This window comes from Elgaria multicarinata, chromosome 7 (assembly GCF_023053635.1).
Source record: "Elgaria multicarinata webbii isolate HBS135686 ecotype San Diego chromosome 7, rElgMul1.1.pri, whole genome shotgun sequence".
NCBI classification, from domain to species: Eukaryota; Metazoa; Chordata; class Lepidosauria; order Squamata; family Anguidae; genus Elgaria; species Elgaria multicarinata.
This window is the reverse complement of record NC_086177.1, coordinates 99165872-99192151: the sequence shown is the minus strand read 5'-3', so window position 1 is coordinate 99192151 and position 26280 is coordinate 99165872. Positions and strand designations below refer to the sequence as shown.

Here is a 26280-nt window from a genome sequence, read left to right as displayed (position 1 = left end):
TGGGCGGTATAGAAATGCAATAGAAAAATGAATAGAGCTATAGAGCAAGGCCAGCTTGTTAACCATGTACAAGCTTCAGGGCTCTACCTGTTTCCCTCAGTGATAAGTGGCTTCTCAGGGTGTGTGGTGGAAACTAGTGGCACTGCAACGTCATGTGAAGCATCTCCTGTCCCTTCATGTAACAACGGGGCACTTTCTTCTTCTTCGCCTTCGTGAGGCTTCTTTTTCCCCCCAGCTCCTGGTGTCACACCATCGATGACATTACCAAAATTCCCTGGAGATGAAAAAAAACCAGACTTACACGTGGGAAAACTCAAACTGAATAAGAGGTAAAGCACTGAACATGATTATAACCAGGTCCTTTCCCGTCCATTTCTTTTTTAAAACTATATTGAGAAATTTTTGAGTTCTGAATTTTTCAACATTCATTTGGTTGACCCTGTTTTTGAAAACTCATCTTGTTTCATTTTGAGGATCAACGTCAGGAGTCTCCATAACAACAATTTATGCAAGGCATTCTGGGAAAACACATGTTAGCTGCCAGTTGATGGCTACCAAGGGGTGCTCTGATTCTGCAGGCAGCAGCACACACACACACACACACACACACACACACACACAAAATTAAAAAAGAAAAGGACTGGCATCTCCATAAACCCTCTGTAGATTTTTGCCCTTCTGAAAAATCACCAAAGGGTCTCCCCTCTTCCAAATCTGCCACTTACAAAAATGAGGCTAAATGCAGGGAAGGGGAGGGGGATTTTTACTCAGCAAGTTTTACAGAGTGTTTGAATTCTCTGAGTTGTATCCAATGTTAGTCTAACTTTAGCCCCATTCATTTCAGTGGGTGAACTCTAAGAGCTTTTCTACAGTAGGCATTAATTGTGCACTCGTCATTCCTTATTCACAGTTGTTTATGGGTTCTTTAGATGACATCGTGATCCTCAAGTTTCACTTCTGTTTTTAAACAGCACTTCTGACAAGGAGTTTTTAAAGAAGGGAAAATGTGGTATTACTTGTGAAAGTGAAAGAAAATGCTTTGCATAAATATGCTATTCCTCTATACCACAGTGCCACCTAGAGGTTATGTAGGAGAAAGGCAAGAAAGGAAACATTCTTCATGTAGTGCTCTGATCTCAATTTGGTGATGTAACCAAAAGCAGATACAGAGGATTAACAGCCTTGTATGGAAAAGCTCTAGGTAAGACTAAAATTGGATATAACCATTCAGGACCTTGGAGAATTCCCAGTAAGAGCCCCATGCCAGACAGACATTGCTCCAACAGAGCTTTGAGCTCATCTGAGCACTGAAATACCTTCCTGAAATGCCCAAGCCCCACCCTTAGCAGAAAACTACCAGGAATTTAAAGGGACAGAAACCCGATTTTTAAAGTACGCACTCTGCACTGCAGCCCCTAAGTATAGCCTCTTTCATCTCTGCTTTCAGCAAAGGGAGGGAACTTGGGACGTTGGCTCCTTGCTTGGAGAGCCTGAACACCTGGCTTTATAGGCAGAGCCAGGCATCAAGTCCTCCCCACCACCACCACCACCACCGTGGGCCAAACTGGCCTCAATCTGGGTCTTTGTGGGATCTCTTCCTGGCCCAGTGTGTGTAGCCCACACTGGAAGAAGATTTCTCTCTCTCTCAGACTCTCTGGGCAACCTGTGGCCATCCCGATGTTGCTGGGCTACAGCTTCCATTAACTGTGACCATTGGTCATGCTCTCTAGGGTTGATGGGATTTGGAGCCCAACACCATCCAGAGGGCTCCTAAATTCTTGTTAGAGTAGAGCTTGGGCACTTGAAGAAGGTATTGAGGTGCTTCATTGAGCTCATAGCAAGGTTGAAGCGATGTTTGCTGGGAGTGCTCATTGGGACTTCTCCCAGATCCTGCAGAATTTAAACTCTTTGTAAAACTCACTGATCAGTGTTGGATACCTGGAGGGCTACAGGTGGTCTCAGGTATCCAGGAAATGGGACACTACAAACCCGTTGTCTAATCCTTCTTTAGAGGAAGGGACCCAATCCAAACCAGAACCCAGGAGAAGTTTTTTTAAAAAATCAGGAACAAGAGCTTGCTCTTTACGGTGCAAACACACAAATGAGTTTCAGCCACTCTTAAGTCCCACATTTAAGTAAATATTAGACATTTCCTTGTTTGCCTACAAGGCCTTTCCCTATACACCCAGTTCCTCAAAAGAAACACACAGGTTCATGAACACGCACAATGATAATGTAGGGCTTTTACCTTGCATATAAACAGGGTGGGATAACCCTGGCAGGGCAAGACAAATTAATCTGGGTGAAAGAGAAGCTACACTTTAATGACCTGTTGGTCTTTTCCTTGTGTTTGTATTCTGGTCCTAAGTAGGAATTAAGGTGTTCCTCGGGGCACACTAACTCCTACTCTGCAATGAAAAATTGAAACTGAAGCTGGCTACAAAGTGCATCTGATTCTCACTTGGGTTATTAGTGTCTGGCATTCCCACACTCATCAGATCCGATCCCACCTTTAAAGATGGGCCAAACAAAATAATTCCAGGAGAAATGTCACAAGTGTCGTTAACATTCTTTTAACCTTCTCCCAAATCTGTAGAGAGGTTTTGCAGAGAAAAAACTACCAAATTCACGTCACCTTTTGCTCCCTGGAGGGCTGTCCTACAGCCTGCTGTTGCCACTACTGCATTCCCACCCATCCAGAATGGCAACATGGAAGCAGGGTTGCCAGTCCAGGTGTGTGGTGTTGCCAGGGGAAGGGGAGGCTTTAGCCACCTCACGCCCCTTGCCCCAGCCACCTGAAGTGGGTAGCATCACTGTTTCCACCCTGCTAATGGCGATGCAGAAGCAATGTTCCTGGTCAGGGCACCGGTTGTGGAGAGGAGGCCAAAAGTAGAGTGCAGGGTTATTATTATTATTATTATTATTATTATTATTATTATTATTATTTATTTATTTATTTATTTATATAGCACCATCAATGTACATGGTGCTGTACAGATTACACAGTAAATAGCAAGACCCTGCCGCATAGGCTTACAATCTAATAAAGTTGTAGTAAACAATAAGGAGGGAAAGAGAATGCAAACAGGCACAGGGTAGGGTAAACAGGCACCGGGTAGGGTGAAGCTAACAGTATAGAGTCAGAACAAACTCAATATTTAAAAGCTATAGGGAAAAGAAAAGTTTTTAGCTGAGTTTTAAAAGCTGTGATTGAGTTTGTAGTTCTCAAGTGTTCTGGAAGAGCGTTCCAGGCATAAGGGGCAGCAGAAGAAAAAGGACGAAGCCGAGTAAGGGAAGTGGAGGTCCTTGGGCAGGCGAGAAGCATGGCATCAGAGGAGCGGAGAGCACGAGCGGGGCAATAGTGTGAGATGAGAGAGGAGAGATAGGCAGGAGCTAGACCGTGAAAAACTTTGAAGGTCAACAGGAGAAGTTTATATTGGATTCTGGAGTGAATTGGAAGCCAATGAAGAGATTTCAGAAGTGGAGTGACATGGTCAGAGCGGCGGGCCAAGAAGATGATCTTAGCGGCAGAGTGGTGGACAGAGACCAGCGGACTGATGTGAGACGAAGGAAGGCCAGAGAGAAGAAGGTTGCAGTAGTCCAACTGAGTGATAACCAGTGCGTGAACGAGAGTCTTGGCAGAAGAGACAGACAAAAATGGTTGAATCCTGGCAATATTATACAGGAAGAAACGACAGGATTTAGCTACTGCCTCAATATGAGGAATAAAGGAGAGCGAGGTATAAAAGAGAAGGATGGAGAGGGGGAGAAAAGAAAGACAAAGACAAGCAGGTGGCAATAATTCCCAAGGACTCACTTCCTTGGCCTAGTAGTTGCTCCAATGCTAAAATGTTTTCCTGGATGCATGCTGGAAGGTTCCCCCTTCACCATTGTTATCCAAAAGGTGCCTGGATAAAATCACTCTACTGCTCATTTATGAAGTGTGCATGTATGTTTGTGTGCACACACATGCACGTGCAGCCTCCAAGACTGATACTGGATACAACTCTCAGGGGTAAAAAGTTTGTACGCCTCTGATTTTAACTAGGGGGCTCTCTATACACATCGGAAGCCCCAAGGTGGCTTTGCGGTGGTGTTGCATCGATTACACGATGCAGCAGCCTCCTCGAAGCCATTGTGGGGCTTTCCAGAGAAGCCCTTCGTTTTAAAAGTCATGGACTTATCCCAACTTTTCAGGATGGAGCAAGACAAATACAGCCCTTCAGCCAACTAACCTCACCCCATCCTTGATGTGGAGGCATGGCCAGGCAGATGGCAACCCCTGATTGGTCACTGTCCGCCCAGGCGGAGAACAGGGGGAGGGGCAGCGAGCTGAATGGCCACTGGAACGCCCCTGTACTGCCTTCAGCAAGGGGAGAAGTGTCTCTTTTGCTGGGAAGTTTTGCAGATTGCAGATTGCAGAACTTTTTGCAAGATTGCAAAACTTTTGCAGATTGCAGGAGGAGCCTGTAAATGTTCATTTATCTGCCCTACAGTCATCTTTAGAATTGCTACAGAAGATTTTATGAGGTAAGGCTGTGTGTCATAGTTTTTGAAAGCGACAAAGGGGGGGAAACCAGGGAGGGGTGGGGTCCCAGTACCGATGACCACCATAAACTTTGCCCTTGTTCCTTGGCATGGGGATAACCCAGCGAAACCATTCAGGAGCGAAACCATGGGGTTTGGGGGGGGGATGTGGTGCCATCAAGACAGCCCCTAGGACAGCTTTGTAGTAATCAACAGCCCATTTTGGCTAGGGTGCATAAAATAAGTTAGGCAAAGATGCTGAGTATATAACTCCATGGCACACAGCATGACAAACCGATATTGGAATGCATTTGTATTGGATCTATGTCCAGGCCAAGATTTTTCAAGATTTATCTATCCATAATAGGGAACCTGCTTTTCAGAATACTTCTGTGTTGGTTCCCCGGTGAGCTGGTTCCCCGGTGAGCAGGTACATCTCACCAACACACCAGCTGTAGCCTCCAACATTGGGGAGATCCAACATGCTTCTTTCTGCACCCATGACAATATTTACCTTGGTCCAGGGGACTGAATGAGCAGAGAAGAGGAGGAAGCAGGTTTACATCAGACCCTCCAGACATTTCATTTCATTGCTTTGCAAAGAGAAGACAAATGTGTCAAGCTGATAGCAACATCAGCTTTGAGATTTTCAACCATGCGCTGGAAGAAAAAAATTCCCATACTTACCAACAGATACCTCAAAGCTTATTGGTTTATCTCCAACTTTCCTATCAATCATTGTAGCTTCAAAAAATGCCCCAAAGAGAAGAAATTCCTCAAATTGTTCTTCATGGATCTGGTAAAGGGAAAAGAAAAAGAAAGAAATTTCATTTATTGCAAACACTGCACTCAGTGATGGCAGGTATTTACTCAAATTATCTTACGAAGAGGAAATTAAGGGAACCACATTAATTTTAGTCTTCTGTTCATGAGTCGTGTCAAATTTCTGGCTAGCAATAATCTGTCATTTTCTTGGATTGTGACCTACTTCCCATGGCTGAGTTTGTGATAACCACAAGAAAACGCTTATCCATGTTAACTCCTGTCCACTCCAGATTGTGCCAGTCACTCAGCTTGTATGCTTTCTACCGCCCTGCACAGGTTTGAGCTTCTGCGTGTAATGCACATCCTCTACCATACACCTAAGATTCCTCACCTAACTTTAAAAATAATGCACCTGAAAGAAATCAAGCATGAGCAGATGAAAGAAACCAGGTTAAAAGAGAAAAGTTCAGATTCACCTCGTCCATGGTTTTATAGTGAGGGTCTGTCTTCATTTCTGAACTGAATGAAAACTGAAACAATGCACCCCCTTTGTTTCTAATTCATTTCTATGAACAAAGAAAGTCTTTTTTCACAGGAGGTGTTCCTGAAATTTACGAGAGACAGCCCCTTGTGTTTTTTCACAAATTAAAACCCCAGTCTAACGATACGGTATACATTTTAACCCAGGTGCACTTTATGCTGGTATTGTTAGTATTTTGGGCCTGCCTGTTTTTGCCTTTGGACCTGTTTGCCACTGGGATGTGGCCTCCAAGAGCTTCTCTCTAATGGAATCAGCACTTGGAAGGAAACATGCCGTGTGCCCCTGATGTATCAGTACTGCCTCCAGCTTCTTGTGGTGGTGGTGGGTTGGGGTGAGACATCCTGTCCCTCTGGGCTCAATACATGCCACATGGAGACGGCAATTCAAGTGGAGGATGCTGCTCCTTCTCCTTCCACATGGCACTCCTTGAATATTTAAAGAGAGTAGGTGAACTGGCAAGGACATTGAGGAGGAGGAGAAGGAGGAGGAGGAGGAGGGCCAGAGAGCTCTGGGCATCAGCAGCAGCAGGCGTCCTTCCAAAGCATGGGACAAGTGCTGACCTTTGATGCTGGCCCTGCGTATAATTCAAAATAAAACTTCAGTGGTATTATTAGAGGGATCTACGCTTGCATATGGACACAAACCCATGACAAACTTTTAAGTTGTTTGGAGCACACGTTTGACTGCCATGACTTTCCCAAAGGAACTCTGGGAACTGTAGTTTGGTGTGGATGCTGAGAGCTGTTTGTTAGAGATCGCCAAAGATCTCCTTGCCGAATCACCCTTCTCAGGGCTCCTTAAGGCAGAAGCTATGGCTACAGTCTCCTACATGGTGCCCATGCACACCTCTCTTGGTACCCACTAGGCTCCCTGCCCCTCCTGATTTCTATTTTATTTCTTAAGAGGCTGGCATACAGCAAAGAAAAGGGATGCTCTCCAGCACCATCTTTATTCGGGTTCAAAAGAGTGTCTTTGTGTTTTGGAGCTCAGACCCACCTCTGCCTTGTGCTTAGCTTCTGGGGGAAGTGACTTTTCTAAGTAGTTACAGGACTGCAGCCTTTGCCTCACTAATTTGCCTTCTGGAAAATTAGTGTTTTGTGGCCAGCCATGTCCACCATGACAGCCATGTTATGAATGGGCAAGCCCCCCAAGGCAGCCATTTTGTGACAGCACCCACACAACACTCTCAAAATTCCAAATGTGCCCACCGACCTGAAAAGTGTGGGGATTCCTGAGCTATGGTATCTAAACCAGGTGGGCCTCCAAGCCTAGTTAAATTAGATCCACATTTTAACAATTTACCTCAGGTGGCACATCAAAAGGTTCCACTTCCACGTCTGTTGAGTTTGTTTTATCTGAGGGGGGAGGGGACTTTCCATCTTCTGTCCCTTTGTCTTTTCCTGTCCCTTTTGAGCTTTTGGACTCCTTGTCCTTGGAAGGCAGCTTTATGTCCTTGATGATCTTCGAAAACTTTGACTCATGGGCACCTCCAGAGAGGATCTCCACAGCCAGCTCGATCAGGAGGCGTCCCCTGAAGGAGACGCCTTCCCCGTAACCTTCATTGAGCTCCTGGTGGTCATCCATCAAGGTGTGGTTCCTGGGTGAGCCATAAAGATTGATCCAAGCGGGCCCAAAGGTAGGCAAGAAACCTGAGGAAGACACACGTTCAACAAACAATAAGATGGGCACACACATGCACAGTTTCAAGCAGGCACGCCTATCTGCAAACAAATTTACTTTTTATTATTTATTTATTTATTATTGCATTTATACCCTGCCTTTTTCCTGCAAGGAACCCAAGGTGGCGTACATAATCCTCCTCCTCTCCACTTTTATCCTCCCAACTACAACCCTGTGAGGTGGGCTGAGAGTCTGTGACTGGCCCAAAGTCACCCAGTGGGTTTCCATGGACGAATGGGGACTAGAACCCAGATCTCCCGACTCCCAGTCTGACACTCAAGCCACTACACCACACTGGCTCTCATGGGTAGGTGCAGCAGCCTGTTGCCTGAAGAAGCAGATTAGCACAGCTACTCACTAGTAAGTTATTTATTTATTTATTTATTTATTTATTTATTTATCTATCTATTTATTTATTACACTTATATACCGCTCTCATAGCCAGGGCTCTCTGGGCGGTTTACAGAAATTCTAAAATTGAGGTAAAAACAAGTATACAAAATTTAAAACTCTAAAACACAGTACATACACACATAAAGCATTAAAAACCGATTAAAAACTAAACATGTGGGTAATTAGGATGTCTAATCTACAAGGTTTAAATCTACTTGTGTAAACTAACTACACAAGTAGATTTAAACCTTGAATTTTAAGGGACAATGATTCTCACCAAGTCTGCTTAGTGCATGGAACACTGTGGGAAATGTACTACTTCAATGACATGCTGATTTTCCATAGCAAAACCCTGTAACGCGGAGTATGACTCGTGTGAGCAGAGGAAATGATTTATTTGTACTTTACATGCCTTGTGGTCCAAGTTAGAGTTTCTATATGAAGTTCTAGCAGAGCTGGACCCTTCTGGGAGTGTGGTTTTTCTTCTCAATAAGGCGTGTGCTCCCAACAGGCCTGGTTTTAAAGGGAAATTGCTGCTTTTTTTTTTTTGCCACTGCCACCTCAGCGCTGCCAAATTTTGGCAGCAACATTGGTGGTGCAGCAGTGCCAATTTTGGTGGCAGCAGGGAGAGGTGTGACCCTGGTGAGATCCAGAGAGGACATTGCCACCTGGACCCTTGAATTTGCCCATCCCTGATAGATAGGGAATATCTGAAACATGTTAAGATACAAGATATACTTATTTAAATAAAGAAATGTCAGCCTCCAAATGCAAGCATAGATTAAAAAGTTTTACTGTGCATCCAAAGATTCTCAGGCTTGTGTTCTACTGGTCTTGCAGGAAAAAGAGTTCTATAAGGATCTTTACAGCACAGGTGCTTTTAAGAGTTCAGAGTTCTTTTAGCCAACACATGTGCCACTTTTTACCTTTATCACCATCCTGTTCATTTGATATCTTCTTCAAGTCTATGAAGTGAGTGGCTAAGGCCACGTCATTCATGCTTCCTTCATCCCACACCTGGATTTTGACCCTTCGGCACAGCGGGGGGAACATTTCCTTAAAGACAACTTGTTCATGCCACACGGGGTCAGCACAGTTCTTCTGTACTGTGGTCCGTCCCTAAAATGAAAGACCAGAGGTTATTTGGGGAATTTGCCCCTAAATCAGTGATGAACCTACTTCACAGAGAGTGGGGGTGGAAGGTTACCTTGAAGATGTGAGCGGCTTGCCTAGGAAGAATAGGCCAAGTGTTTCAAGAGCGTGGGCAGATCTATGCTGGCTGGAACTTGCTCATGAAGAGCTGGTGTCTCAGCAACATGTAGAGGCCTTCTGAAGGCTGGCAGGTCTGGACTTGCGCTTAACTCTGCTCCCTCTAAGGATCTGTCTACTTCTTAAAAGGCCATTGTCCAATTCTGGAGCCACTGGCTCCTACAACATGGAGGCAGTAAGTACTGTATTGGCCAAGTGCCCTGAGTCAAGTGCCCTGCATTGGACAGGTACCCTTCCATCAGCCTAGAAGGTCCTAGGGCAGCAAATGATGGGTTACTGGATGATGTTCCTCTCCTTCTGAGTTCTCCTCTGAACCAGAGGGGGTATCAAAGCTGAAGAACATGATACCTCTACAATCTTCAAGGGAGCCCTCCACCTCCTGCTACATTGATCTGCTCCCACAAAGTGAGCTCCCACCCTCCACCCCACCCGAGTGAGAGGGTTGTGGTAGAAGACAATGGAGCAAATTAACAGTGTGATCAGAATTGAGGCAGTGGGCCTGCTCACATGAATTTGAGCAGGGATGGCTAACGCAGTGGCAAGCATCTCAAAGTACTCAGCTGCACATGATACTAATTATGTGCAATAACTCTGGATCAAGCCCATTGAAGTGAAGAATCCAGATGGATAGCCTTGTCTTCTCTGTCAGCACATTCTGTACATCAAGAAGGCCTTCCAAATAAAGGCCTATTTGAAAACACCATTATCTAAATTAGTATGATTAGTGACACTTCATAATGTCTGTACTTTTCTGCAAGACAGCAAAACAGCTTCATTAAAATTAAAATTGCCCCTGATTTTTAATACATGTGGATGTTATCAATTCTGTCTGTCTGCAAGAGGAGAGATGGAAGTTTACACACACGTCTTTTTAGCAAAAGTTTGTCTTTTAAAAACAGCAACAACAAGTGCAAAATAGAATCAAAGTTGTGTTCAATTCAATGATAGCTGTCATGGGTTTTTTTAAGGATGCAGACAAACTCAAGAGAAGCCAGTGGAGTACAAACAGGGAAACAGGACATTTTGAGTACAGCATATAATGAGAAGTGGAAGAGCAATGGAGCCATGGTCTGAAAAAGGGTCAGGTGAGGGCTATATGAAAATTCTTGCTCTCTCTGTTGTCAGAGACAGAAACACCAAAAGATAAACGTTGCAGCAGAGCAGATTGGAACAGAGAAACTTGAATTCAAAACCCTGTTCTACTATAAAGTTCACTGAATAATCTTGGACACATCTAGGGTTGTCTGTAACTGGGAAATCTGTTCATTTTTTGGTTTGATGGAGTTCCACAATGTGCCTGACTCAGTTTACATTTGTGGGCGAAGCTGCAGGTTTCCCCTAAATTCCGGGAACTTTTTGCGGGTTTTTTTTTTTTTTTTTGTAACCTGTAATTTGCACAAACATCTGTACATATTGCAGCCGAATTTTGCACAGATTTGCACAATTTGCACAACTGGAATTTGCATAATTTGTGCAAATCAAAAAATTATAGAAAATTTGCTAAGTGGCCCAACTTGCTGCAGACCGAGTCGTACTGAAGTCGGGGGGGGGGGCAAACCAATGAACTTTTGTTGAACTCAATCCTTCAAATGGATTCCGCCAACATCCCTACACATCTCTCTCTCTCTCTTTTTCTCTCTCTCATTCAGCTGAGCCTATCTTACAGACTTGTTCTCAGGATCAAATGAGATAACCCTTGAACACCACCCTGAGATTTCTGCAGGAATGGTGTAAGGCCCATTAATTTAACTGGCCCTTCCTCCTATGTGTACTTGAGATTGTAATGTCAGTTGCATCATGTTGACGGGCTGCAACATGACACAATAGCCCTATTCAGAATAACCCCTCATGAGTTCCATCACCATGCATGTGGGGGGGGGCACTGCCTTGAGTAGCCATCCCCCCTACTCCATGTTAGAGTACAAACATCTGCAGGGAGAGTCTTTGCACAATCCCAGGGGATGTAGCTTGTCAATGCAGCCCTGCTCCCCCCTCATATGTTGATTGGACGTGTGAGGAGTCCTATCTTCTGAATAGAGTTACCAAGAGAGAATAATTTATCCTGAACCAAGAGAGAATAATTTATCCTGAGTTCCCACAATACACTGTTCTATGCTCCTCTTCTTATTTAGTTGAGCTTCATGAGTTTCCTGAAGCATCTTCCTGTCCACTATTGGAATCAGGATGCTGGGATGAATGGATCCTTCATCTGATCCAGCAGGGCTCTTAAGTTCTTCACAAATTGGACTAGGTCAATCACAATCACAGAGGAGGAGAGAGAGATAATGGGGGAAAATCTATTTGGTCTATTTCAGTCAGCATGTGAAACTGTGACCAGATTTGTTCAGACTGGGGATATTTTAAGAAGGGTTCAGCAAGAGAATGTCTACACAGTCAAACACTCTCCCTAGGGATCCCTGGGAATTGTAGTTCTGTGAGAGGAGTCCTAGAGAGCAATAACAAAGAATATTTGACACCTCACCAAACTATAGTTCCCATGATCCTTTAGGGGGGAGGGAGGCATGACAATTAAAAAATTATAAAAACAAATTTACTTTGTATTATGTATAAAGCCAAAACATAATTAGGAACTTAAAATTCAGACTGGGATTCCTTTCAATATTTAATCTTTCCCTTTTTATATATATTGTGTTTGGGAAGAAGATGGCATTAATGTAATAAGCTGGCGTACCATTTGACAACACCAAAATCGATTTTATTGCTAATGTACACTGAAGTCTACAATTCACTCAAAATGCATGGCAGCAATTTGAAGGGTTCACGGACTTCTCGTTGACAGTAATAGCATGAAGAAAACAGAAATTGCAAGCAGTCAACTGACAGGAAAATGCGACATTTTGTGAGTGCTACGGTCCCTGTTTACCATTTGACCCGCAAAGGTGACCACCACAAACGGATCGACGAGGTCCTTACTGTCACCCATGAATGCTTTGGTGACGTTGGCCATGATGCTAGAATTCATTTTGGGGAGCCCCTCAGCTTTGTAGATTCTCACGTAAAATCTGGCCCAGGGCCTTTCTGACGGAAATCCTTTAGGTATCAGGAGGTTCCTAGAGAGAAAAAGGAGAAAGGAGAAACATCATCTGATGAAAAGGTTGTGATTTCGAAAGGACGTGTGCACAGACCAAGGGCCAAACTCAGTGAAACGTCGTTCCTACAATTAGCAAATGTGTGAATGGCTTTTGAAAAATAAATAGCAGGCATGGGGGCAGGGGGAATGCAAATTGGGACCTTGGCAGTGGATCTACTTTAACCTTATGCCAACCCTGTCATCCTAATGAAGATCAGTCCTATGCCTGCTATTTGCTTTCTGAATGCCATTCATGCAGTTTCTTGCTCCTTCTCATCTATGTGTTCTATGTGTGGGGAATATCACATGTAGGGTGGTTACTTATCCATTGCCAAAAAAGAGGAAATCCTTCACCCAAAGAGAACAAAATTACCATATATTTACTTAAAATTGGCATATGCTGATTTATAGCGAGATATGCAGATTCAGAAAGAATAGCTTTGATTTAAATAGAAATACCATACATCGAACCATAGGGAGGAAGACTGTGACCATGGGCATGGCTAGACGAGGGGGGTGGAGGGGGACAATCTTATGATTTTATGATCGCAAGATCCTCCCCCCTCAGTCTACGTGCGTCGTGCGACGTCCTAGGAGGACAGAGGACATTGCAGCCGCCATTTTGGTTTATTTTTTAAAAAAGGAAAATGAGCGCACGGGCGCTTGAACAAAACTGTAAGTTTTTTTTTTAAAAAAAAACACCTCGCACTCCACCCCCAATGGGCACGGAGCTCCGTGCCCGGCTCCTTGAATTTACTCATGAGGAGCTGGGACAAACTGGGATGGCGGGCCACACCTCCCACCATCCCAGTTTGTAAAAACCAGGATAGAAGGTTAGGGTGATATCCCAGGGAAAGGGAGGAATCATCCCTCCTTGCTTCTGAGATCCCCTGTGTGTCATGTGGACGTACAGGGACAATCCTGGGGAGATCCCCAGGGTATCGCCCCATCTAGCAATGCCCCATGTAGGCCCAGCTCTTTCTCCTTATGGTTCTTTACCTTTAAGCCAGACTTGGCCTGGACAACCCTTCAGTGGGGCTGAATTTGGCCCCTGGGCCTGAGGTTCTGCACCCCTGCCATAGAGCTGGGCCCCTGTAGCAGGATGGATTTGCCCCCTTGGGTCAAGAATATGATAAGACAGCCTTGTAGTTCCATCACCGCAAGCCATTCTGTAGGCCTATGCACTCCAGTTGCCCTATATACCCGGAATCAGGGGGCCCGACAGACAGAAAGCAATGAAGCCATGGCTGTACTTCTCTATCTGTTCTTCTGCGTCGCTGGCTTTCTGGAGGGCTTGTATTGTGTCTCCTTTCCCTGCCACACTGATATCGCACTTCAGATATCCCTTGGCTCCTGTCCGAATGTCGCCAGGATCCGTGAGAAGGGCCCACTTGTCACAAAACTGATGACCTGGAAAAGCATACAAGCATGAATGGTACACAAGAGAGGTTTTGAAATCTCTGCCTCTCAAGGGGACGTGCGCATCAGCAGTCAACAAGTTATGGGCAATAACTACTGTATCTGCCATGCAAATAACATTGGGAATGCTCTGGAAAGCATCCTGCTTTCTCAAGAGCTGTCCAGTATCGGTGAAGCAGATCGCTTTCAGCCTCACAAACGTAAATACCACAATTCCTTAGACGGCAACATCAACGTATCTTTATCCTAGGCTGGATCTTTATGATATACATGCAGCCATTGTTTTTGTGGCAGCCTCTTCCTCTCCATACATGTCTATTGCTCCACCAATGGAGTTTGATGGCTCTGATTTTGGTGGGGCTGTGAATCCATTCTGGCTTTCAGTCAGAACCAGCCAGAACTCTAAAGGAGCTATGCAAGGTGCCAAACCCTATTCCTAAAATAGGTCCATGGGCTTGGATAGCTCCTTTAGAGTTCTGGCTGAGACCCAGAATGGATTTACAGCCCCACTGAAATTGGGGCCACCAGCCTCCACTGTTCCCCACTCATCTTTGTAATATCTAATATAATTTATCCTTATCATGACATCATGAGATTAAGCATTGCTCACCCACCTCATCCTTCACCATAAGCAGCCAATGACATGCAGCAGGGACAAAGACATGCCCAATGTCTAATAACATCATTGTGAGTCAATTACATTATACATTACAGGGGAGGTCAAGGAAACTATTTATTTATTTATTATTGCATTTATATCCCACCTTTTTTCCTCCAAGGAACCCAAGGTGGCGTACATAATCCTCCTCCTCCTCCTCCTCGTTTTATCCTCACAACAACAACCCTGTGAGGTAGGTTGGGCTGAGAGTCTGTGACTGGCCCAAAGTCACCCAGTGGGTTTCCATGGCTGAGTGGGTACTAGAACCTGGATCTCCCAACTCCCAGTCCAACACTTTAGCCACTACACCACACTGGCTCTCAACTAGGCACACAGCTGCCATTTTCTGCACCAGGATGTGTGTATTGCAATGAGCAGTTTTGTCATTAGTGCATGTGTCGATGACTGGTTTTTATGAGTGACTGATTTGTCTGAAGAATATCGCATTATGAACACAAGGGCTGGACCTTGGACTCAACTGTGCTCTGAAGCTGGGATACCCTTCAGGGTAGGGACAGACTTATCAACAAGAGGAAGACACACTTATTGGCATGACACCCTGACCAGATGTACAAGGATATACCAGCTCAGATCCTTAGATCATCTTCCCCTGAAGGAAGTTAGGTGAGTGGCTACATGACAGAGGGCCTTTTCAGTTGTGGCACCCAATTTATGGAATGCCCTCTACAAAGAGATTCACCAAGTGCCTACATTGTTATCTTTTTGGCCCCTTTCTTTTTCACCTCGGCATTTTAGAGATCTAGTTCTAAATTTTTGTGGCTGTTCTTATATACCTTTATCTGTTCCTGTGCTATTTGTTTTTGTATGATGCGTTTTATTCTTTTAAAAATGTGCATTTTCTATTTTGAACCGTTTGTATTGCATGTTAGTCTTTTAACTGTTTGTAATCTGCCCAGAGAATGGTTGCTATTGGGCAGATTAAAAATATAACTAATAAATAAGCTTCCATGACTCATAAAGAGAACAAAAACACAGCACTCTGTGGAGTTTCTAACACTGAACTGGTTTTGATCCAGGGTTTCAGTGAAAGACTTACATACTCTGTTCACCCAGGGTAATCTGCAATCCAGGCATGTGTGTGTATTCTTTTTTTAATGACAAGCCATGTGCTCAGAGTTCCTATGACTCAGCCTTGAGACGTACTTGTGCACAAAATGCATCATTTAACAAAAGGACTGTTGGACTGAAAATGCATCTCTTACCTGGCTGGTTGTAAACTGTCCCCAAATCTACTTTAAAGGAGCCAATCAATATGCTCCCTATCAGCTTGTTATGCATAACCTGTTAGGGGGAAATGCAAGAAAGGTTACACTTTGGGTGTGTGTAAGACGCTTTCCCAACAGAGATCAAGCACTATTCTTGTGGATGACAGAAGTAACAGTGTTTTCAATACCAGACAGTGAATATCATACATATTAAAACCTATCCCCAGCTCTGCTTTCGTTGTTGTCACAATCTAAGAACCCAGGATATGGCTTAGATACTGGGAAAATGTGGCATGCCCAGAATGAACGTGCTACCAGCAGGAAAGACATATGGATGCACTGGAATGACGAAACTGATGTGCCAATGACAGCATGTTTAATGCAACAGTTACCTTCCCTGAATGAGTGTGCTGCCCAGTTCGTCTGTTTGTAATTAAAATGTTGCATTAGTTTTATTTGGTTTTAATGTTTCCTATTAGGTATTTTACTCCATATCATAATGTATTTAAATGCATTTAATGTAAACCGCTTTAAATATGGTCAATGTTATATAAATCTATTCAATGAAATAAATAAGGGAGCAATCCTAAACGGTGTCTCAGGGGCCATAGGATACTTCGGACTCCCAGATCCGTGGTCGGAGACGGGGCTTCGACCTCGGTGGGGGGAATCCACGCTCCGACTCCCCTCCCCCTTGCAGCTGGAGTGGAAAGAACTGTGCCAGCTACTTCTCCGAGGTCAGGGACATGACCTTGGAGAGGGAGGAAAGGGGGCTTTCCAACGGGTAGGGAGAGGAGGAGACTGATGAGGCCAGGATATGAGCTATCCTGGGGACTCTCCAGCTGCCTCCCCTCCCCTCCTGAAACACTTTCGCTAGATGGGCAAAGAAGCCCACCGAGTGAAAATGCCAAGCAAGAGGACAGGGAGGTGAAGATCACCTCTGCTGCTCCCTCCTGCCCTGCATAGGATGGAATAAAATAAATAAGTAAAAATGTGCCGTATTGAGGAGAAACAATTTAGAGTCCCCTGTCATGAACTAAGGATTAGCTATGCATTGTTTGCACTAAAAGGAGGGAGAAACAATTCTAGAAGGCTCTTAAGAGTAAGAACACGATGTATTTTTAACAATCCGGTAGGAAATGCCTTTGAGCCTCTTTTGCTCTGTTTTGAACAAGATCAGCCCAGAATGCAATGCAGATGTTATGCCAGATGTACATTCTTTCCGACTTAGGTTCAAGCCTTGGCACAGATGCTCAGGGCTAGTGCCAGGGGCTGGCATAATCAGGCACTTGGCAAGAGGGCCCACTGCCAACGCCTGGAGCCTCTGGGCTTGGCTGCACCTGCTTCTTCTCACACTGCCTGTGTTCACCTTCTTTCTCTGAATGAGGCAGCATTGAAGGGAGGAGCTTCTGCTTGTCTTTCCTTCTGGGTGGCCATGAAGATGGGGCCCATTAGAAAAGGGCCAGTGAGTGGGCAATGGGTGACAGCAGCAAGGAGGACCTGGGCCCACTCAGGGAAGGGACCTCGCTAAAGATTTCCAAACTCTGGATCTGCACTGCAGGCATTCACTCATTGGTTTCAGTGATCATGTGGCAGGGGAGTTTGCAAGGGCAACATAGGGAGATCCTTGGTCCATCCAGGTCAATACTGCTGAGCCTCACTGGCAGCAGCTGTCCAGGGTTTCAGGCAGGGGTTTTCCAAGACCTATCTGGAGATGCCGGGGATCGAACCTGGGACCTTCTGCATGAAAAGCAGGGGCTCTGCCACTGAGCTATGGTCCCTCCCGTGCCCATTCCCACCATCATGCACCTACTACAGTAAACCTTCCCCTTCAAAAATGGGAGTGGGGAGAAGGAGATGAAAAATGGATACCCACAGGTGTGAGCCTACGAGTGATGAACCTGACTCTTATTACGTTTGGCTGGATAAGACAACTAGGTTCCCTCCAAGTGTTTTTGGACCACAACTGCCAAAAGCCCAGCCACCGCAGTCAATGGATTGTGGAGTCTGTAGTCTAAAATCTTGAGAGTTATCAGGCTGCCTACCCCTGATCTTAGATGCGCCGGAGGGCCCCATGCCAACTCTTCCACCATACAAAGACTGAACCCTGGTTATGGAGAAGCCCATATAAGCTGCAGGTATGAAAATGCTAAGAAGGTGGAAACGCTAAGAGGGTATGAGCAGAGAACGACGCAGGCCAATGTTCAAGGTCTTCCACCCACTGTAGTTTTTATGTGTGGCTTGGTACAATGGGGTGGTCCGTAGGATGTGGATCCCACAAAGATCTGTAGTTAGCAGAATAGCACCAGCTATTCAAATTACTGCATGGAATATATACGCAAATCTATAAAACTGACGGTCAGATATCTTTTGTTCAAAGGCCAAGCAGGTAATTTTAAATTAATATGTGAAATTTAACCTGCTGGCTTCCTTGTACCTCTTTCAATCATGACCATGAAGTTGTTCATGGCTCCAAGGGCTAATAACACCATTGGCTTTGTTTATTTGCAGATTTGATACAGGTTTCATACAGAGCCAGACAAATAAAGATTTCTGCCTGGCATGATGCAATTTGTTCCCATGGAGCACATAGCTGTCTCATTCTTTCCATTTTATTACGTTGGCAGTCTTGGATTCCCAAAGCAGTGCAGCTAGGACAGCTAAAACGAATTTCATTGCCGGCACGGTGAATATTATCGATGCAGAGGGTTGATGTATCTTTTAAAAGCTCCACTCCCTTGCAGCTTGAGCACAGAGATCAAAGATCACATCTTCAATCAAAGTAAATCCCAGAGGCTCAATGATTTCACAGAGAGACATGGTTTTCAGACACCAGCTGAGATTCTGTCCTACTTCCTACATTCTAAGATCTGATATTTACAGCCTCGTCTTAAATGCTAATATAAGAGTAGGGTGGCCACTTACGCATTGCCAAAAAAAAAAAAAAAAAAAGGACAATAGAAAGCATTGATTTGTATAACATTTATATGTATATGTGCAAATTTAGAAATATTTACTATTTTTTGAAATAAAAATGCAAGACATCTCAACGTAGTACAGAATACCTTCCAGGTGACCTGCATATGCCTGCAACTCAGTTTGTTGTTCAGGAGTAGCTGTAGATGGGCCTTTATCCTTAAAGATAAAGACCTGCACAGGGCAGGCCATCAAATAGAGGATACTTTGAAATAGAGGACTGTCTTCTGCCAGCCCTACAAAATTGAGGACTGCCCCCTAAGTAGGACACCTGGCCACCTTAAAGTGCAATATAAAATGCAGGAACCAAATAATAGAAAAGAGACAACATAATATTATTTGTAATGGTATTTTCATTCTAAAATGAAAATCCAAAGTTGAAAACCACAGGAGCAAATTATTAGCCAATCCAATGAGTTGTGCATTTGTACAATTACTTGTCCCTGTTCTTCTACATATTTGAGAAACCCCTTGTCTCATTTCTCCTTCCGCCCTTCTTCTCAAAAGCTCCTGTCTCAGAATAACAATTCAAGTTCTTGCCAGCTAGGAGGTGTGTACTCACAGAGATTTTGATGATTTTGTCAAACAGGTGCACTTGGGGCCCAATGAAGTCAAACAGAAAATACTGAGGGAGAGAAAAAAGAAGACAGTTCAGCCAATTAGTGAATTATTATTAAAAACAATATAAATAATAAGCTACAGCAGTTAACATGGAGGAAATCTGTAAATTTTCCACCACAGGTCAAATAGCAATGCGGTGGCTGGGGGATAATTGGGGAAAAGTTACTTTCTCCAACCATGTAGCACCCTTGTTCTGATTTGATCAGGGTGGGGTGGCTCTGGCTGCTATTAATTAAAAGCAATTATGGGTGATCCCCAGTAATGCATCCCCTGCTTCTCTTCTACTTGGATGCCAAGTTAAATAATCATTCCTTCTTCCCCACAGAATCCTGGGAATTGTAGTTCTGGGGAAGTATATTAGGGAACTCTAACAAAATGCCCAGCACACTCAAACTATACTCCCCACGATTCTTTACAGAACATCATAAATTGACTACAAAATAACTGGGTAGTGCAGGCAAGCCTTGAGGTGAGAAAACTGATGCATTGAGCCCTATCCAGGGGGCAGAGTTGGCATTTCTACTATTTTTTTTACAAAACAAAACACAAAATAACATTTTGCAGCAGCAGAATAACATTTCATCATTTACATACTTCATTGTAAAATGGTGAGTTGGTTCCTTCTTTGACTGTTGTCTGCTTCTTTTCATCCCCAATTTCCATAATCACCACGGGATCTATATTCTCACCGACAAGCTGTCGAGCTTCAATGATTGTTATAGCAATCTGTAAGGATGAAATGCCACATATAGCTTCCTCTTGGAACTTAAGAGTACGGACAGAAGTATGGGGTCATTCATTATATAGACACTGGCCATTAATTTGGTACTTTACCTGATAATTCTGGGATTTCACCTCCCCTTCATGAATCTTCGACTCCACTTTTGCTCTGTTTCCATTTCAGGACACAAAGACATGCATCAGCATTTAAGAAGTTGTACTTGTTCATCTTGAAAAACTATAATGCGATTCACTACTGACACCAAGATCAGTTATAGTTGAAGGTGATCTACAGAGCTCATACAGAACAAGGAAGGACCCAAAGTTCAGCAGTCAATAATTCATAAAGTCTTGGGTTTAGTCCCTGAGCCTCGTGTGGCGCAGAGCGGTAAAGCAGCAGTTTCTGCAGCTGAAACTCTCCCCACGGCCTGAGTTCGATCCCAGCGGAAGCTGGTTCTCAGGCAGCCGGTTCGGGTCGACTCAGCCTTCCATCCTCCCGAGGTCGGTAAAATGAGTACCCAGTTAGCTGGGGGAAAGGTAATAACGGCTGGGGAAGGCAACGGCAAACCACCCCGCTATAAGGCCTGCCAAGAAAACGTCAGCGAAAGCTGGTGTCCCTCCAAGAGTCAGTAATGACTCAGTGCTTGCACAAGAGGTTCCTTTCCTTAGTCCCTGAAAGACCTCAGGTAACCGGGCTGGAAAGTCCCCTCTGCTGATTGTCTTGTGTCCCACCAAATCCCACCCACAAGCAGCACTCACCACCTGCGAAACAGAGATTTACTGCTTCCAGGGGCAACTGGAAATGAAGAAAAACACTGGTTTCTGGAATGGGCAGGTCGATGGAGCTTGCATAAAGCTGCTTCACTGGCCTGGCCTGATTCAGAAATGAGCATTTCTACTTTTTTCAGAGTTTCCTCTTGGAAGCATGAAATCTCTGTTGCTCAAGCGGTGGGTCCCGCTTGCAGAATGGAATCAGTGGGACCCACCACTTGCACAAGAGAATCGGTGAGGGTGTAAGTGCCCCATTGGATTCTGCCCAAGTATTACATAGATAGTAACCCACAATAGTTCTGGGGCCATGTATATATGGAATGGCCTCACTGCATTAAAAATGACTTCTCATTCCACCTAGCATGACCACTTTACACATTGTTCCCCAAAGAGGAAATGTTTCACTAAAAAGTACAAAAGAGAATACATAATTGCATAAAATGTGCATGCCCCAGAATGTAAAAGCATACATTTAGAAATAATTACTATAATTTAAATAGAAAAAACAACAACATTTCACTCTGGTGGGGGAGACTATGAACAGGTGACCGACCACCTGTGTGCCTACTCAATCTTCTGCTCTCCGGGTGCTAACTGTGGATGGGCAACTTAAAGTCCACTAGACTTGGACTGGGCAACCTTTCAAATAGATGGTGCCTTCATATAGAGAACCTGTCCTCAGACAGCCTATCAAATAGAGGACCATCCTCTGTAAAGCAGGGCACATGGCCACCCTCGGTCCACACAAAGCACAGATGTTTCAGCACAACACCTCAGATTTGAACCGTAGCTTCTGTTGTTAAGAAAATTCTGGCTCCAGATGGTCTTTTTAGTCAGGATTGAATGTGAAGGCCTAGATAAGGGGTGGGCAACTTGTGGCCCTCCAAATGATTTGGCCTACAACTCCCTTACCATTGGCTATGTTGACTAGAGCTGATGGGAGTAGTAGGCCAAAAAATCTGGACGGCCACAAGCTGCCCCTCCCCCATCCTGGATAGGTCATTGGCAGCTCCTTCAAACACTTAATGTGAAAACTGAGATCATATATTAGCAGACGCATATGCATGCTACATTTTATAAATGGCCCAGAGGCCAAGTTACTATGTGAAGGCATGGCAGGTCTCTCTTAGTTAGACTGACTGACAGACCCAGAAGCTTTCATAGAAATTAGGGAGTATCACCTGACCTGGTTTGGCCTATCATTCTTAAGAGGCCTCCCTGCCCATCTGCTTGATCTACCCACAATTCCTTCTGCATTCCTCAGAATTTCAGTTGAAGACTTATTTTGGACAAAAAACCTGACAGTGTAGATGCTTTTTCTGTTTCCAAATTGCAGTTCCATCATCCCAAAGAGAAAAATATGCTACGTACTTTAGATGTCTATTTGCTTGCTAGCCAGACACATTTCTAACTTCACTTTATACAGCTGTCTACCTTTGGCGTATGAGAAATATCACTGCATATTAAGTTTGCAGCTTCAGCTATAAAGCACAGCGAGAAGGTTGATCCAATTTCCACTGTAGTCAGCAGCTGCCTTCCTACTGACAACAGTGAAAGCTAAATCAAGACCATTGGTCTCTTTTTCCATGAAAGCACTTGTGACAATCTCTGGCAATTACTATCCATCCTCCATGCCATGTGTTGGTGGCAGGGCCTGTTCCTGGTTCTCCTCACATCACTCTCTCGAAACCTAGACTTCCACCGGGTGGCAGTTTGTCTTCTGGGGACAATAGTTTGCTGACAAGTACATCCTGCCAGATCTTCAGATAAACACAATGAGCAGGAGATAATCTCTCTCAGGCACATTGGTTTTCTGTCATTGGCTATGTCAACAACATTGGTGCCTCTTCAGCCATGTTGTAATCCATTGGCACAATACCTCTTCCTCCAAGGCCCTGAGGTACCAAAGCTACTGGTGGAGGCACCGTCATCGAACACCATTTCTCCTTCTTCCCCATCTTGAGCAGCAAGGATTTCTTGGTGCAGGCTGTCAGTGTCCTCATGTTCACCTAAGAAAGAAAGAAAGAAAGAAAGAAAGAAAGAAAGAAAGAAAGAGTCACCTATAAACATAGAGGGTCTGTGTGGAGGATTTTCAGACCAAGGGCCACATTCCTTTGTGGTTTACCTTCCAGGGTTGGCCCCCTTACAAAACGTGAGTGGAAACTGCGTGAGTCAATGATAAATGTATGTGGGGTCAACCCCACATACCTGTCTGCCCCACCAAAACACACTCATTTGCGTATACACCTATTCATAGATACACAAATCAACACATATGCATACAGACAAAGCCCCCAATTGCAGCAGAGGAGGGGAAAGAGTATCACTCCCACCCCACCCACCCCCATTGCTCCAATTGGGGCTTTTTATATAATGTCCAGGAATGATTATGCTTCCCCCTTTAAGGTACTGATTGGAGCAGTGGAGTGGGTGTGGGAAAGTGCAATTTCTGGGCCTCCAGAAAGCGTGTTTTCCTCTCCTCTCCTCCAATTGGAGCCTTACAGAGGAAAGCATGTAATTCCCGGACATTATAGTAGGGTGACCATATGAAAAGGAGGACAGGGCTCCTGTATCTTTAACAATTGTATTGAAAGGGGAGTTTCAGCAGGTATCATTTGTATATATGGGGAACCTGGTGAAATTTCCTCTTCTTCACAACAGTTAAAGCTGCAGGTGCCCTGCCCTCTTTTATATCTGGTCAGTCTAGTATAGCTCCTGCAGGTGTGTCACTGCCCTTCATCACTGGTGTGATGAAGAGGGAATTTCACCAGGTTCTCCATATATACAAATGACACCTGCTGAAATTCCCTTTTCTATGCAACTATTAAAGATACAGGAGCCCTGTCCTCCTTTTCATAGGGTCACCCTAATTATAGAAAATTATAGAAAATACCCCCTGACACCCAGGATAGAACAAAAACCTGGACAAATCTGGAGAAATCCTGACAGTTGGTCACCCCCACCACCACATGCAACAATTAGACTTGGAAAAGCCTTCCATAGGAGCCAACGGAAGACTTTCCATGCACACATGCCCCGCATGGGGATGAAGTGGGAGGGATCATAATGTGCAGGGAGGGGTGGGAATGAGGGGGGAAAGGTTTAGTCTTCCCTTCCTGGAGCACAGTGGTTCCAATCCAAATCAGGGCTGCACACGCTTACCCAAAAACTAAAAAAAGATTTAAGCCTCAGCTATATGCTATGCGATTAGCACAACATGAAGCTTGCCTCTAAGGCCTGAAGATTTGAACAGCTTCAAACAGGATTGTTTTATCAAGTTTGAATTCATAAAGAAAGGTCACTAAACCACTTCCTGTATTTTCACAGAGTGCCCACGAGGCCAATCTAAGACCTCAAATGGATTTGCCTGCATTCAAGAGGAGCACAGAAGAGACGAAGGAGACTTATCATGTGCGGAGTGAATATCCGTCTTCTCTGAATATCCACAGCAAATTTCCAGAAACTTGAGCCTAGAGCAGGGATGCACAACCTTTTCCACATGACTGGCCACATCCACATAAATCACAGTATTCACCTGTGGGGTGTGGGATTGCAACACTCAGAAGCAACTCCCACACTGCTGGCTTCACACGCAACTCACCATAAACTAGCACCGTTTTTTAAAAAGAATCATAGTACTTGGAGCGTTTTCAAATGTTCAAAGCTCTTCACAAGAATTATATAGCTGCAACATCCCTGTAAGGTAGGACAGTAGCATTATTCCACTCACCCCTTATTGCAGATTGGGGGGCTGAAGCTGAGAATGAGCGGCTTGCCTAAGGCCACCTAGTAAGTTCATGGCAGAGGAAAGAGCTTGGGAAATCAGCATTAAAAAATCAAACAGCCCCCAGGTGGTGTACAGGTATGAGTCACTTTGACTCTATGATCTGAATATTGGTAGAAAAAGCACTCCACTGGAAACACCCTAGCCAGGATTCATGTTTCATCAGGGCAGACATGCTATTCCTCACTTTATCACTTATTTTGGAGGTTCAACTAAAGCAATTGCTCTGTGCCATAGGGCATGACGTCATTTCATGCTTACTCTCCATCCTAACCAGCTGTAATGTTAAACTAATAGGTCTTACCCAGTGCTCCTTTGTTTGCAATCGTTAACCCCTTGTCTCCTTTCTTCTTCTTCTTCAGCTTTATTCCAGAAAACAGCCCTTTTCTGCAAAATATAAAAATAAACTCACAGTGGAATCTGCAACAAAATGTTACGGTGTGGAATGATGCTGTTCATGTTGCACTTGTTGCAGTCAGTCATAGGACCAGAAGAAGAGCCATGCTGGATGAGACCAAGGGTCCATCTTGTCCAGCGTTCTGTTCACACAGTGGCCAACCAGCTGCCTATAGGAAGCCCAAAAGGAGGACATGTGTGTAATAGCACCCTCCCAGGTCCAGCTGTACCCTCTTCCAGGGAGCTCCATTCCATTCCTGTTCTAATCCCATTTTTCTTTCCCCTGCAACACTCAGCCAGCATTCTGCAGCCATTGACCATGCTCAACCTTCATTAGGCATTTTTTGTACCACCACCTGCTTCCACCCCTTAGGCTTCTTTATCTAAAGGGGTGTGTGTGCGTGTGTGTGTGTGTGTGTGTGTGAGAGAGAGAGAGAGAGAGAGAGAGAATGAGGATGTATTTCTGCAAACTTTCAAGTTCTCCTGTTATGTGAGGAGGATGTTGTTTGGGCTATATAAAACTCCACACTTGAAGAATGTGTTTGTGATTACATAAGAATATGGTGCCCAATTCTGTACTAAAAAAACTCTGCTTACTCTATGTTTGGAAGTAAATTTATTGTAAAGATATTACATTTGCGTAGGGCACGGTATATGTATGATTCTGTACACATTCCCTCTTCATCACAACAGTTAAACCTGCAGGAGCCCTGCCCACATGACCAGATAGAAAAGAGGGCAGGGCCTCTGCACCTTTAACTCTTGTGATGAAAAGGGACTTTCACCAGGTGCTGCGTGCCTACGAATGACACCTGCTGAAACTCCCTTTTCTATAGAACTGTTGAAGATAAAGGAGCCCTGTCCTCCTTTCCATATGGTCACCCTACAGAGGAGTGGCTCCTTGACATGGTTGGCCATCAGTGGTTTGCATAGCGGAGGCAGAAACCAACAAAAAACTAAATGGGTGGAGCATATCACGCAGAATACTTCGGGCCCTTACCCTCCAGACATCCATTCAGGTGGCAGCTACATCCCCTTGCTCATCCCCCATTCAGAGTGACGGTGGTGAAATACAAGAAGCATTGCCACTGCTCTGAATTGGCTTGGTTTGCCCTCGATGACATCATCATGATGGCATCATCACAAATGACTACATGATCCCTGATTGACTGGCACCACTCCAGGAAAGAGAATACTGAAGCATCATTTGGTGTGTGCACACACACACACACACACACACACACACACACTAAGGCCCTTTCTACACCATACCGGTGAAGAGGGAGGGGGAGGATCTCACAAGATCCTCCCCTTAGTTCACATGCGGGTGCGACATCCCAGGAGGAAGAAGGGTGTTGCACCACTTTTTTTAAGGAGCTGAACACACGTGCACTCCAATGAAATTTAAGTTTAAACCACTACTCCACTCCCCCCACCCCAATT

At 44.6% G+C, this 26280-nt stretch overlaps 1 protein-coding gene across 1 annotated transcript in view; it reads right to left on the bottom strand.

Moving 5' to 3' along the window:
• Nucleotides 1-25848, bottom strand: part of FER1L6 (fer-1 like family member 6) — an 88462-nt gene extending 62614 nt beyond the window's left edge. The window contains exons 1-13 of the mRNA XM_063131329.1: nt 25838-25848; nt 24746-24828; nt 22537-22666; nt 20001-20055; nt 19761-19892; nt 19108-19170; nt 15567-15645; nt 13520-13676; nt 12060-12246; nt 8833-9025; nt 7136-7482; nt 5215-5323; nt 88-274 (exon numbers count right to left, since the gene is read on the bottom strand). Of these exons, the coding sequence (XP_062987399.1) occupies nt 88-274; nt 5215-5323; nt 7136-7482; nt 8833-9025; nt 12060-12246; nt 13520-13676; nt 15567-15645; nt 19108-19170; nt 19761-19892; nt 20001-20055; nt 22537-22666; nt 24746-24828; nt 25838-25848 (1733 nt within the window). The remainder of the gene's footprint in view (nt 1-87; nt 275-5214; nt 5324-7135; nt 7483-8832; nt 9026-12059; nt 12247-13519; nt 13677-15566; nt 15646-19107; nt 19171-19760; nt 19893-20000; nt 20056-22536; nt 22667-24745; nt 24829-25837) is intronic.
• Nucleotides 25849-26280: the final 432 nt, after the last annotated feature.